The sequence below is a fragment of the Dermacentor silvarum genome, chromosome 5 (assembly GCF_013339745.2).
Source record: "Dermacentor silvarum isolate Dsil-2018 chromosome 5, BIME_Dsil_1.4, whole genome shotgun sequence".
Taxonomy (NCBI): domain Eukaryota; kingdom Metazoa; phylum Arthropoda; class Arachnida; order Ixodida; family Ixodidae; genus Dermacentor; species Dermacentor silvarum.
Window position 1 is genome coordinate 160099113 of NC_051158.1, and position 15049 is coordinate 160114161.

A 15049-nucleotide genomic window follows, 5' to 3' on the forward strand; every position below is an offset into this window, starting at 1 on the left:
GAAGGCTTTTAGGATCTGAAAATATTAGTTTAGTGATGTTGACATGCCCAACAATGTGAGCGCTCAAGAACATGCAAGGCCCAATCAGGTGAATAGGGGTCCAGTAATCACCTGTATTTCTTTCGAGTGGCGCCTCACTCCTCTCGATGGTAGCTTGATGTTCAAAGCATCAAAAAGGTCATTGACCATCCTGGTGAATGTTTCAGTGCCTTCAGAGTTTTCCATGCCTGGCACTTTGGCTTCTCTGTACAGCTTGATGCCAACTGCTGTGCTACGGCTGAACAGCTGTTAAGAAAGCGCATTTGTGATCAGATTAATGAACACAAACAGCATGCAACGAGTAACACGCATAGACTATAGTAGGCAAAATACCTGGGTGGCAAGCCTGACACTCATCTTCTGAAGGTTGTCAGGCGCAACATGGGCTCGCGTCAGTTTTGGCACGACTCGTAGGTGTTTGTTTTTTTCTGTGTCAAACAGCGTGACGTAGTGGCCAAAGTTGATCTGATGATCACCTGCCTGGAAATAAGAAAGTTAACGATTAAAATCGAATTCAAAACATTTGCAGTTTTGTTTTTTTCTTACCAGTCCATAAGTATGCTTCTTCAGATGATTTCTGATGCATTTTATGATGTGTGGGACATCACAAATGAAATAGATCCTCTGAGAAGGCTCCCAAGGGTGCTCGATGTGATGGCATGCAGAGTCCAGCTTCCCCGATATACCAAGCTGGGTCCACATTGAGCGGTTGTTCCCAGCCCCGTCACTTATGATAGCAAGCACTGAGGCATTGCTTTTGTGCAGTTCAAGCACAGCACTCAGCACGAGTTTAGAAAGAACCTTCCCAGGGGCTGCTCCTTTTGTCGCGAAGCTTGCTATCGGCTGCACCCAGTCCTCAAATAGTGGCACAAACATGAGAACTAGTCCATGATCAGCGAGTTGATCTGTGGCTGGGGATGCTACGTCACCATAGTCGACGAACCCGTCCATTTTGCAGGACACCTTATTGAAGGCAACAGACTGCTTGAGCTTTACCTCATCGACAAGTAGAACGCCACACCTTCTGATGTGGCTCTTGCCCTGAAAGTGCTCCTTAATGGTACTTAACGCGACTTCATTGTACCCGTATTTGCATGGGATACCACTGATGATTTGACGCAAGCGGGCTTTGGTAGGAAGCGGCAACAGCTGCATGTCTGAAATCAGGGTATAAGCTTTTGGGCTAGAAATTTGCAGCAAGAGGCACGTCATCAGCCATTCGTCATCATAACGCCTTCCGTTTTTCATCTTTGCTTTTGCTGCCATTATGGCCGTTTTGAATGCCAGTTGCTGCTTTTCAGGGAGAACATGAAGCATACTTTCAATGTTAGCTTCAGTCACGTTACAAAGTTGTTTTTTTCATAGCAGCCATCTCTTTGTTCAGCTTTTCTCTCTTTAGCGTGGCTCGGATAACTTTCCGACGCAATGTTTTCATGCATTTGCTCTTGGGTCTTGGTTTGCGCCCTTGGCAGTTCTTTGTGCGCATCAAAAACAGTCTACCTAGCGTTTTGCATTCTGTACAGGTGGCATCCAAGCTCAACATAGTGCATGTTTTGCGTCTCCATGTCTCACCATCTTTACTGGCTACCGACGAGGACGATATTTGTGGGTAAAGCTTGGCAGGAAAGCCCTGACATGACTTTAGCTTTTCCACGTGGCTGAGCAGGCATGTCAGGTCCCTGAATGACTTGACCTCCATATGCGAGCTTTCTGTGTAGACAGTTGATGGCGTTGATGGTACAAGCCGCCCATTTGCACTGACTGACAAACAAAAATCGCTTGAGAACGTCACTGCCTTACTGACTCGGGGGACTGCGTTTTCTACTTCGAGTTTGTACAGGACGACAGTAGAACCAAGGAGTTCAGTCGACCAGCCTTGCACCCGCCGTCCCTCTTGCGCCATTGTCGATAGCTCCTCGAACAGGGACTGGGTGCTATCGAGTGCGACGCTGCCTGCCACAGAGCAGCCTCTCTTCCCATAATCGAAGGTGTTCGGCGCTATGTTTTCTTGTTCGGCGTCGTCCTGAACATTCCGACGCTTCGGTTGGAGAGGTGGCCTCACGGCAGGTGCTTTGCGTTTCCGCACATGCTTTGACAGATATTTTGGACAGTTGGGAAACAAGCGAGGTAGGGCGTCATCCTTGAGGCTCCATTTGTCTCGTGGTATGACGACGACGTCACCGCCGATCTTGTGCACGAAGTTTTTCACAATGTCTTCTTCCTGAAAGTGAAGGTCGCACACAACACAAGAGCTCGTGAGCTCCCTGTCGCTTCTTGGGATCGCGTGTTGCCATTCTTGAAGCCGCGAGGCGTCGTTAGGCGGTTTGAAAAAGTGCCTCTTCTCAGCTGCACCCCTCGCAGAGTCGTAGCCGCTTTTGCAGCCGGTCACAAAGCAACGCGGCATTACTTCTCACTACACAGGCACAGCAGTCATTGACATCCTAAGACTATGCACGGGAAATCAAAGCAAACGCGCATGATAACAACATAACCAAAATGCTGCGGTCGTCTTTAGCAACGTTGGCCGTGCATTCCGGCTCCTCCGTGGGCTCGGCTCACCTCTCTCCGAGCCGGGCAAACAGTGTCGCGCGCGCCCCCACGCGGCGCTCAATGGAAAGGCGTCACGCGCAGCGGCGGAGTTTGAGAACTGAAAGAAAGATCTAGTAACGTTGATCTGGCAATACATCGGGAAACATGAGCTTGTACAGAGGGTTTCCTTCCTCCATGGCAGAGGGCGCTCGTCGGCGCGCAGTCGGGGAACGTCGTTCGTCGGCGCGCATAGCATGGCATTTTCAGCGCAGCTTAAGAAACTAGGGTCTTTAGAGGTACGTATCTATGTATATTATATTAAAGGAACACACCTTCCTAATACTTACCTAGTGATGTTGCGCCTCAGACATGCGTAATATTTACTTTGTGATCGATAACGTTCACAACTATGAACAGCCGTACCAGCTTAAGTAGTGTGGGTGGTAAGCAAGTGGTCCAACTTTGGCCGGGTGGCTGAATCGGGTGACAGACAGACAAACAGACAGACAGACAGACCAAATTTTCAGCGTTTAAGTTCCCCAAGAAAGACTATCGTCTTTAAAAAAGGAAGACGATCGCGAGACGCTGGCCGCTGCGTGTTGTTGTTGGTCAGCCATCTTGACCACAACAGAAGGATAGGAGAAGGATAAAAGAAGAGAAAAAAGAAGACGATCGCGAGACGCTGGCCGCTGCGTGTTGTTGTTGGTCTACCATCTGGACCACATTAACTCCGCTTGTGTATATATTGTAAATACATCTGTCTCTACTCCCTACATCCCCGTAACAATGCTACGGCGCAGATGCATGTGCTTCTGCAACCACTATGTAATGGTCAGAGACCAGTAAAAAATTGCCCATGTCCCTGCCCCTGCGTTAACCTTCGCGAATTAATCAAAATATCGGAATCAATTAGAACGTTGACAACGGGAAGAAGGCCGCATTGCTGTGTGTTGCCATGGCGCTGTCGCCAACGAAGCATGACCGGGGACAGATGGGCGCTACGCGTGTTTGAATATCTGTGGGCAACATGCCTCCGCACTAAGGGGGTCAGGCGCGTGCACTTCCTAGAGCAGAAATACGGCCACCTCCGAAGCCCAATTCAAGCGGATTCGGCCGGGGAATATGTACAGAAAACGTTATGTGGTGGCAGGCGCTCACCCAAAAGGACACCCTGGTGATCTACCGAAACAGCAACAGCTCAATCGGCCTGGTCTAGAGCACTGCACGGGCTCGGGCTTACCCGAAAGCCCGGGCCCGGCCCGGCCCGTGGGCCGGGTCGGGCCGGGTAGAGGAGTTTTTTCACGGGCTCGGGCCGGGCTCGGGCACTGCGTGTGCTTTTTGACCCGGGCTCGGGCCGGGCTCGGGTTTTTTGACGCGGGCCCGGGCCGGGCTCGGGCTGTCTGCGAGTTATTCTCGGGCTTCTCAAGTCTGAAAAACATGTATTTTTCGGTCTCGGGCCGGGTTCGGGCCGGTTTCGAGTCGGGCTCGGGCCGGGCTCGGGCTTAAGGTAAAGGGGTGGCGGGCCGGGCCGGGCGGGTAACGTAGATTATTTCCGGGCCCGGGCCGGGCCCGGGTCTCGCCATAAAAGTTTTGATCGGGCTCGGGCGGGCCGCCCAATGTAAAAACGGGCCCGGGCCGGGCCCGGGCCGCAAAAATCGGCCCGTGCAGTGCTCTAGCCTGGTCCACTTCTACGACGACAGTGTCGGAAGCTCGCTGCTTTTTGAGGCGAGAGCTCTACGCACACTGGTACGACGGAGAGCATTCGACGAAGAGGTGTGCAGTGTGTTGTGCCGAGAGTGTGGGAGCGCAGAACAAACAATTGAGCACATTGTGCTACAATTCGATCACGTCGGCATAAACCGTCCTCGGACTTCCCTGCCAGAAGCACTCGGCTTTGATGAAGCCTTGGGGAGGGTACAGTCAATGACAATCGCAGTGAAGAAACGTCGCCTCGAGTACTCGAAAACGGCGGGGACGAGGCGCCAAAAACTAGCCACCAGTCGGCAGACACCACAGGCATCGCATTCTTTGCTACTGTTACAGTGGTCCATCACTCTCTCTCTCTCTCTGCCCCCTCCCCTTTTTATTCTATGTTCTTTCTCGTTGCCCTTTTCTTCTTTTCTGCTCTTTTTCCACCCTTTTTATTCCAACATTACGCAAATAAAAAAGAAGTAAGAAGTTGGAGAAGACACGACTAATATCATGAATAGCAAAGAGGTCGCATGCTTGATTTCAACTCTTGCGATGTGAGACTCACACACGCTTAATAATTCGGCAGCCCTTATCTAGATGGGTTTGCCCCAATGCTCAAATGGAGGCACAAAAGTAGTATGTTAGCCGCACTATCTGGTGCATTTATTTCACATCAAAGACAGATAACAACAGATAATGTACATCAAGAAAGTTCCATCGTCCATAAGGCTCACAAGATTTTGTTTATGACCAGTAATTGAGGCCAAGGCTCCAGTGATTTGGCGATAACTATGATCTTCCTTGTCCTAGAGTGTACCACCGTAATACACGCAAGGTGCCGTTACCTAGCCAAACAATTATCACTCTACGCGTAGATACTCCGCATTCTCCGCAATACAGCATTAAGCAAGTGCCACAACGTGCCAGCCTACTACGAAGTAACACAATACGTCAAATACGGGGAAGATTGGAGATGGAAATTCAAGGCGATGCGAAAAATGAGAACAAGGTCAGAGCAGGAGCCAAAGCTTCGACAAGCGGAGTTGTCTTCCCCCGAAGGCGATGTAGGGTCTTCCCGGCACAGTACATATAGATACGGTTCTTCTAAAGGGAAGAGAGGATAAGGCTGGAGGGTGAGGTGACGACCCAGGGTGTGTTAGCGGCGAGGGTATAAAATTGAAAAGAAAGGTGTGCTACTTAACGTCGGTGGAGGAACGTGAAGTAGCGCCGTGTGTCAGCCGGCTGACGTGTCATTGCAGGTTCCTCTTTTCGTCGAAGGGGCCTGGACAACGGGGGGGAGGAGGGGGAATAATCTGCTCTGCTGGAGATCAGTGAATTATCTTCTCTATGAAGGCGAAAATAAAAGTAGTGGCGGAAAACGGTGCTCGTGAAAAAAAACACATGAATAAATATATACACAAAAGAATGAAAGGAATGCATGAACGAAAATGGCGGCGGTGAGGTGGGAATATTATTGACTACACAATTTAAAAAAAGCTAAGCAATTCAATGAAAAATAAGGAAGTGATGTTGCCTATAGTTTGAAAATTAGCATAACGAATAGATTCTAAAGCTCCTGTTGGAACGTTTACACCTATTACACCTATGGTTTACGCCTATCGGTTTACGCCTATCATATTTATGACCTGGTTATTGCAATGCTCGGCGACGGCTTTGAGAAACATTTTAGCTGTGTCCGCGCGATGTCCGATTACCCCGACAGACGAAGTACACGATGACCACTTTACGCTAACAAGACGCAGATACTGGGGCCTCTGTGTTTGTTGCGAAGCCGTAATATAGCGCCACCTATCATGCACATATATGCAACTTTTTCACGTTGTTCTTGCCATATTTCTTACACATTTTACACACAAGAGAATTGAGACACGTTGACATAAACAAGTGCAAGCACTTAAAGTAGATTGCCACAGCAAGCACGATTTTACGTGCTTACAGATCTCGGAAGCTCCTATGACGGGCAGGAGGCTTCACACAAAAGGCTTCACTCAAAAGGCTTTACTCAAAAGGCTTCACTCAGGAGGCTTCACGAACCAGTGCAAAGACTAAGTATAACTTTCTTGAGCAAGTTACAATGAATGTTGCAGTGGGAATGCACAGCATGACAAAGATACACATGTCATACACAGGGCGCTCACATCCTTTACTTCTGGAACACCAAGGTGGCTTTCATACATGGAGAAGAACTAAACAACCACCACAATTCACATATAAAGATGGGCGCCCAAGGAAACTACAATCCTTTCCTGTTGACACTGCAAAGGATTGCACCGCCCTTAATAATACCAGATGTCCTAACTGTATGTCGTTCTGTGGTTGTTCTCGCTTGCACTTCCTGGTATTTTTGAAGAATGGTTGTAGCGTAGTGGCCTCCTAGCTGTGACCTAGATTTGTTTCTTTTCTGCTCCCATCTACTGAAATTGAAGCCGCCCCCTGTCTGACCAACATACTCTGGACTGCAGCGTACTGTACTAACGTAAGTCACGCAAACAAGGTGCCAACGCGCACGCTTTTTTAGACACGGTTCTCGCTTTGGGTCGGCCAACCGAAGAAATAACTTGTGTCGAGATAGTTCCGATACGAAGGTGCCGAGAAAGTAGGATCCCCGACGGAGCACCGCTATGCTCTAGTTTAGTGCCTTTTTCTTAAGCCCCCAGCGCTAGAGCCATCTGTGGGGCGTACCGGCCCCTACAACCCCTCTTTTCAAAATGACACGCGACAGTTGCGGCTGCACTCAACAGCTTTTCCTAAGTGGAGCCTCTTCGGCGTGTTTATGAAGTGGTTGAATCTCGACACCCGTACACGACGATCTCAAGCAGGTTGTCCTGCTTCTGACAAATTTCCGCAGGACCCAGGTTGCTGTGTTGTCTTGCCTCCCATCCGCTGGCTTAGTCCCCGAAATCCCTGTAGCCGGGCGGCTGTCCCTGCCATCTTCGGATGGCCCCAAGGATTTTCACTTGACCTAGGTCACCGTTAGCAGCATCTTGTCTACCCAGATATCTTCCGGTGGTTGGCAAAAGATGTATTCGTACCTGGATCGTACCATTCGAAGTCGAGGCAATATACGAGCGGGGCGTTGGGCGGGGGACAACACAGTTATTTTCACGGACACAAACTCCCTCGAATGCCTCAAGTTGTCGAACAGTAGAAGTCTGACTGTGAGATGGCGATTAATGATGATGAGTGCACGGAGGCTTACTATCAGTAATAATAATAATAAATTTATTCGCACATTCCTGTGAGCATTCTAACGACTCATTTGTTTTTAAACAAGAAACGTTCGCACCCAAACATGACGCTTCTGTGCTGACCTCAACGCAACTGATTTCGTGAGTCAAGCAGCACTTCTCCGAATTGAGCATGACGCCTGTCTTTGCAAGCCGAGCAAGGACTTCCCGCTGACGCTGGTCGCATTCCTTGCGTATTTTGCCGAAGACAAGTACTTCTTAAATCATTTTCCGAACTACTGCTTTGCCTTTAAGAATCTGAGACATCTGTCATATCAAATACTCGAGTGCTACTGCTATCTCGAATGGCAGTCGGCGGAAGCAGCACTGTCTAAACAAGGTCATGAATGTGGTGGGCTCTTGGGACTCGGAGGAAAGTGTTTGAAGCTTGAGGTGCCGTACAAAATGGAGACACTGCGTCCTCAGCCAGCAGCCCAAGGACATTGCTTACATCATTACCATCACATACAGTCACATCATTACCTCCGGCATAAGCATGCTCGTTATGAGCTGCATTAACACATGCAGTCGCAACCAAATGCAAGCTCAACAAAAAGCACAATAAGCGACAGACACATCAGGCACGCAAAAACCACAAAAAAGGCCGACAATTCAAATACTTGGGTAGTTTCCTCGCCGCCTTCAGTGCCAAGGAAGTCCCGCCGGAGATCCTCGTCGAAATCGCAGTGCTCGTCTTTATTGTTGAATGGACTCAGCGCTGTCTCGAACAATCTCTGCAGCAACTGGTCGTAGGCTTGAGCGAGACGGTAGCCCTTCGTTGCAGGCATTGTGCTGAGAGCCATGTTAAGCGGCTCTAGAGACTCAACGAACCTGAGTTTTTTTGTTTCGGCGCCGCAACCTTCCAGCGTGCACGTGAAACATGCAAAGCCCGGCTTACTGGCACAATCGAAGCAACCCTCCTTCGAGTTGAACACGTTGGCAGTTCCCTTTCGCTCAACGCGAAATGCCTTCTGCAGTTTGGCGTGTAAGGTCTGGTTCCTGTACCGAACGGTGCCTGTGATGGTGGCGCTCATACAGCCATCTCTTAGGATGCAGGGTTGAACGTCTCCTTTATCCAACGCCTGCTCCAGCTTCTCCAGTGTGTCCATCTGGTCAGGGGGGACAGTCACCGCCAGACGCGAAGTAAGCTCGCCGCGAAAGTAAACCGACAGCGGAAGTATTGCCAGCATCCAGGCAGTCAAGGTGATCGCGCTCGAGAGCCTAGGGCTATTCCCGCGATTTCCGGCACCTCCCATGGGCAATGTCGCAGAGTTAGCGAGAAAGGAAGCGATCAGAAACATTGCCGAGTCCAGGACTGCGTCCACACGAAACGCGGTGATATAGTAGTAGTCGCAAATACTCATTGCCAGCCACACGATGAGCATGGCGACCAGAAGAATGCAAAGCCCTTGTTTCGAATCCAGCAACACCGCGAAAAATGACACTTCTGCGCTGCCTAACTTTCTCATAGAATAGAAAGTTTCGTGCGCGTACCTGATAGGACGAGTATATGCGAAGATTTGCATAACTGCCTCGTCTTGCTTCGAGAACGCCATGAGAATGTCCGCGTCTCCGTAAAATACTGCGGAAACAGCCGCGTCCAAATGTTTACAATGCTTGAAAATGAGCGTCGTGTTGTAGCTGCGAAGCGCTCGCAGTATTTCCCGAGCAAAAGGCGTGTAACAACTGAGACTTCCGGGATCGCTCAGTGCTCTTATCGGCGTACATGCGATAACTATCTGCTGTCCACTGAGTTCCGCTGACAACCGCTTCTGTTCATCATTTTTGAGAAAACCGCGTTTTCTGAACAAGGTAGTCGCTCCTTCCAAAGACACACATACTTCTCGTTTCGATGACAGAGCAGCCAAACTTCTGCAAGGCAGATATAATTCGTTCGACGCTGCCGTGTTTCTTGCCTGCCGCATCGCGTCGGCAACTCTCAAAATGACCCAGTCGGCCAAGTGTGTCCCGATTAGAGCCTGCCCTGGAAGCTGATCGCACAATCGCTCCTCTCCCAGACGGCTCAGTAGGAAAACAATCATCCTGACACCTTTATAAAAGTTGTGTTTAACCCAGCTATTGAAATGCTCACCGGGATGAGACCAGAACGTCCATGCTTTCGGAAGAGTGCGTAGAAGCGGGTGCTCCGAGCTTTTGCAATGGTTGGTGCAGGCAAGAAATGTCACTTCGTCGTGAAACCCTATCCAGTATTCTAAATTGGCAGAGCTGTTTTCTGCAATGGCACGCGTGTGAACACTAGGCGCCGTGAACGCTCCCCGAAATGCTAGAAAATAGATCGTCAATGTAGGAACGAGCATTGTGTGGTGACTGAATGACACCAGTAGAAGTTTATTGACGCGTGCTGTCGTTTTAAGAATGGGCAAAACACTGAGAAACCTCTATGAAGGTGCCAGAATACGAGGGCTAAAGATTCTGAAATTACCAAAGCTGGCCACACAGCAAAAGAATCAAAATGCTTGATCTGTTGATCTGTAGGTTACATTTACTGCACTTCTACGGAAAATACTGAAAGATAAAGTAGAAAATGGTCGAAAGCTATCTAGGTGTTAAATTTTAAGCAATTAAAGCATATGACCCAAAATATTTCTCACACACCTTTTAGAACACCACGCATAAATGTACATATCATCGTTCACAATATCATAAATAACCGCACACAACTTTTCGGTGCACATTTGGTACGAACATTCATGTGTGACGCCAGCAACAGCAAGATAACGGTTCACTGTTTCGGTAACCAAATCGCGCGCCCCACATATGCAAAGCAAGGTCACCGATATTATGGACGCGTACATACAGCAGAAGAAAAAAATGTTTGATAAAAACATCCGAAGTAGCAAACCGAAAATCGCGATGAAGATGTTATCCACTTTGGAAACTCAGTTCCGAAGAAGTTCTGTCGACATACTGGGAGGCTCCGTCCAGTCATAAATGCAGATAAAATGCCAATGAGTAAAAGCTTCGTTGCCATGGTTCCAACATTCGGGCAATTTGCATGTTCTGTTGTCTACACATAAAAATAAGACGGCACATAAATACTTATAACCGTAAAAATGACTTGTCTGTGTCATTTGACGCTTGCGTCACCTAACGGTCCGCGCTTTGCTATGAGACGTCCTATAATTGTCGTACTAAAGCTCTATTCAACAAGCGTGAATTAAAAGCAATTATCGATGGGACTATCGAGCAATTACATGGTGGCTTCGCGTGCCAATGACGGCCCACCGTTTCTAATTTGTGAACTCGTCGATCGGGGCTTGCATTCATAAATTTCTGCGGAAAGGCTAGCTCTCATGGGAATACTTACACATAATTATAGTCAAGAAATTGCAGACAGCGCTTTGACGTGTCGCTCAGGTTATAGCGACATCGCTGCAGTTATCACGTGTGCTTTCGTGTTTTTCTGTCACGAAGCCACTCTCTCTCTCAACCCCGCTGTGGTCATAAAAGGAGTTTCGTAAATGCATTGAAAAGACGGCACCTACCCGTGACAATTGTAAGCGCATGCAAAAATACTTAATGAATGCATGCCTCATTGTCACTTCATTTGGAGCAATTTCGATTCAGGCAATCGCAGAATAAATTGATAAACCTGCGAATCGCACAAAAAAATAATGACGCACAAAAAACGCGAACTACTGCGACCTTTTTTACAGAACATAGAATTTCCCTGGAAGCAATTGAGCGTGCCTTTGGAATAGAAGCTTGGACTCTCAGCCTCGATTGTATTCCCATTTGCAGTGCCGCGCTACTCAATATAAATGTTATCCGCCTCAGAAATTCTCAATCACGGTCTGTCAATAAATGTGTTTAAGCTTCATAACTTTAATCATTTCAAAGGGACTTCTAGCTACACTTTAAGAAATTCAAGAAATTTATTCAAGAAAGTGCTCCCTTAATCACAGACTTCCTAAATTTCGATTTAGCCTATCATCAGTCACGTCTCCCAAATCAGTCAGTGACTTGAACCACACGCGCTAGAGAATTATTGGCTGCAGGCATTACCAGGACGGAAATCCATCTTGTTCAACTTTCCCAACGGAACGTAGGAATTCAAACGTTCCTTCAAACGTAGCAGTGCCTTCAATAAAGGGCTCAGATTGAGCAAAACTCTGCGCAAAGAAGGGAAACGAAGCCATATTGACTAAGCAGAGGATTCCATTCAACCATAAATTAACGTCCGTGGTTCTTTCCTGCTAGTACAGGGCACATAGGGCTACAGGTCGCGTACGCAAACGGACACGCTGTGACTCAACTGGCTAAATATGAACTTTACTATTTTTTTATTCAGATCAATAAAACAAGAGGAGTTATTGTCGCCATTTGCAGGCGGCGGCTACGCCTGTTCACTTGGTTAATAATATCCGACAAAAATTACAAAAGAAATAAATCACTGCATTAGCCGACACCTAAATTAAACATAAGAATAAGTAATATAGCACTAAGCGTAAAAGCCAAGGGTCTATATAAAAAACCGAACTTTACAACATTGGAATGTTGTTACAGCCAAGTTTAGAGTGGTAAAGTTCCTAAATAAATTCTCTTACATTTCTTATTTTCGCTAGCATTGTCTAAATCAAAACTCTGTTTCAGCAGAAACCAGACGAATGCGCTTTCCTTTACTTCAAAAAGAAGGCGTTTATGCTTCTTTTCAATCAGCTTCGCGACTCGAAACATTAGTGACGCCGGTTCGATGTGTCTGATGGTGTATGTTGGTTAACTGCTCGAACAAAAAAAAAACGTCCCAGTTTCCCCAGAAAGGCGAAGCATCGATTGTGATAACAAATAAATAGGCAGCTACACGAAGTAAGCATAGTAGTTTTCTCGGCGGTATAAACTTCTAAGCATAGGCGTAGTAACTAAATTAACAAGCATGGTGTCGCACGCGCACAAGCAAACATGAACACATCTCCCTCGATGACCGCGGAAACTCGCTGTCAAAACGCTGGAGGAAGCGAGGCAGCAGAAGCGAGCGAATCGTGTTGTTCGTGGCGCAGCTTCGTGCTGCTTCTCGCATCAACGCGAACTAAGCCGCGAAAACACAGCGCACGGCGGACTCAGTCCCCGTGGTAGATGGCTTTCGAGATAGCGCCTTACTGCAGCAGCCGCCGGAGTAGAACGCCCCCTCCCTCCCTCCCTCCCTCCAGTACCGTGCGCGCGACAGAAGACGGCGCGTTTCCTTCCCGCTTTCCTCCCTTGCGTGCGCAAGATTTAGCCGCCATCACCAGCTCAACTTCGCACGCTTTCACTCGCACATACAGCATACGACGCGCGGCGACGATTTTATCGCTCTTGGACTTAATACGCAGCCTCACGGCGACTGCAACGGCGACTGCAGAAATGCGCCTGGAGTGGCCATATAATTTCTATCACAATAAAACGTGGCGAGGTGCTGACGAGGACAAGCGAAGGCAGAACTGGACTGTGTGCTAAAAGCTTTGCAGTTTTGTTTTAGTTGGTACAAGTCTACAACGCCCTGCGTCTTCTGCTCGACAGCGACTTCTACAAATCTGAATGAAAAAGTACAAAGGTTCACGGTCTCCATGACTACACAGATCAAAGTAACACCGCTTCAAAATAGCATGATTTTTTTTACAATTTACCGTGAAGAAATTGAAATTAGTGCTGTTTAGATGGTTTTGGCAAACTAAAGCAAACTGTCAACCCCACCCTGGCAGAGATCCTGGGTGCGCTACTGATTCACAGTCATTCTATCCACGAAACGTGAGATCTACAAGTTGTTAACGTGCTCTGGTAAACATCACCATTCTTTACAAGAGGCTCTTTGTTTTGCTGGTGTGTGGTTACCGCCGCAACTAGGCATTTCTAGGACTTCGCGTTGAATTTTATCAACAGTGTTTACGTTTCAGTAGCGTATAAACAGTGTTGGCGTTTCAGTAGTTACGTTTTGTGGGCTTGGTGGCTGTGCCACAAACGAGCCATCTAACAATCTGCGTTTCGCCATGCAGGCCGATTTCCGAACTGCTCTACTGCTGACGCTTCTTCCTGGCTTGGTTGCGGTGTCATCAAGCGCAGTGCCTTGTCAGGCCCCGTCACTCTGCGCGGATGGCGTTCCTACAATATGCCTATGGAAGTTACCTACAACCAATCTTTCTGCGCATCTACCGTTGCCACATCCGCAACCACTAGTCCTCACCCAACCCTGGCTGGCCCCATCGTCAACGACAATTGTCTTGGTGTCTGCTATAAAGCTGGCGCCCCAATCCGCATCGCCCTGTGGGCTTGGTGGCGGCGCCACAGACAAGTCATCTAACCGTCTGTGTTTCGCCATGCAGGTTGGTCCATCGTACAGCTTATACGCTAAAAAAACAGTAATTACGCGTTGGTATAGCTGCCAAGCCCCCAGTGTTTGATTTGTATTTGTTGCGAATGTGTCGCGATCGCGCATGACTTTTCATTGCTCGCGGGTGATATGAAGACTAACCCCGGTCCCGAAATGGCAAATGTTCTTGCAGAGCTCAAGAAATTGACCATTGTACAGTCTAAACTACTAACAGAGGTACAAGACCTAAAAACTCAACTTCTCGTAACTAGCAACGCTATCTCTGAACTCAGTACACGGCTGACTAGTGTCGAGACCAGCTGTCGGCGTATTGAGCCTATGCGACGGCAGCTGGAAGCGTTACAGACAGACATACTTAAAACTTCTAATCGAATGGTAAAACTGGAAAGCTGTTTTGATGATGCTGAGAACCAGCCCAGAGGCAATAACTTGTTGTTCTACTCTATTCCCGATACTAGCCCAAAAGAATATTTCGCGAGTTCCAAAGAAATAGTCATTCGCCATTGCTCTGAGTACCTTCATTCAAATTAGATCCTCAATTAATTCAACGCGCACATCGACGGGGCAGACACACCCAAGGTCGAAACCGTAAAATTATTGTTAAATTCTGTTCCTTCAAAACTAAAGGAGCGATTTTATCTAATGGCCGTAAATCTTAAAAAATGTTCCTTACGGCATTAGCGAAGACTTCTCCCGCCAGGTTCAAAATGCGCGGAGGCATCTTATCGCCTTTGCAAAAAAACAAATCTATGCCTTATTCACTTCATTACAAAACATTGCACATCAACTCCAAGCGATATGTGTCTGACGAGATATCTCAAGGTGTTCAAGAACTGACATAGCTATGACGCCGTCGAAAACTACTTCACTGTGCTACACCTTCCGTTCGTTCAATTCTGTCATTTTCAGTTATCTACACTAACATACGAAGCATCCTTAAACAAAACGTGATACTATATCAAATCTTGTCTCAACATCCGAAAGCAACCTGCTCATACTAACCTAAACATGGCTCGCAGAGGACGTTCCTGATACTGAAATATCAGAAGACCTGCCAAACTTTGAACCAATCCTGCAAAGATCAGCAAGGACGCAGAGGTGGAGGCGTCCTTATAGCCATTAAAAAAGAATTATCGTTTTCCACCGTTCACATGAGCTCGGACTTAGAAATGTTATGAATCCTCTGCTGCTACGCTTAATCACATGTTATGGGAGT

At 47.8% G+C, this 15049-nt stretch overlaps 1 protein-coding gene across 1 annotated transcript; it reads right to left on the bottom strand.

Moving 5' to 3' along the window:
- Positions 1–1381: 1381 nt before the first annotated feature.
- On the bottom strand, positions 1382–2443 carry LOC125946099 (uncharacterized). The gene has a single exon (XM_049668579.1). The coding sequence runs from the start codon at positions 2441–2443 to the stop codon at positions 1382–1384; it is 1062 nt and encodes a 353-aa protein (XP_049524536.1).
- Positions 2444–15049: the final 12606 nt, after the last annotated feature.

What these genes read in the sequence shown, in the direction of transcription:
- LOC125946099 (XM_049668579.1), bottom strand. Translation starts at nt 2,443, where the DNA reads ATGCCGCGTTGCTTTGTGACCGGCTGCAAAAGCGGCTACGACTCTGCG.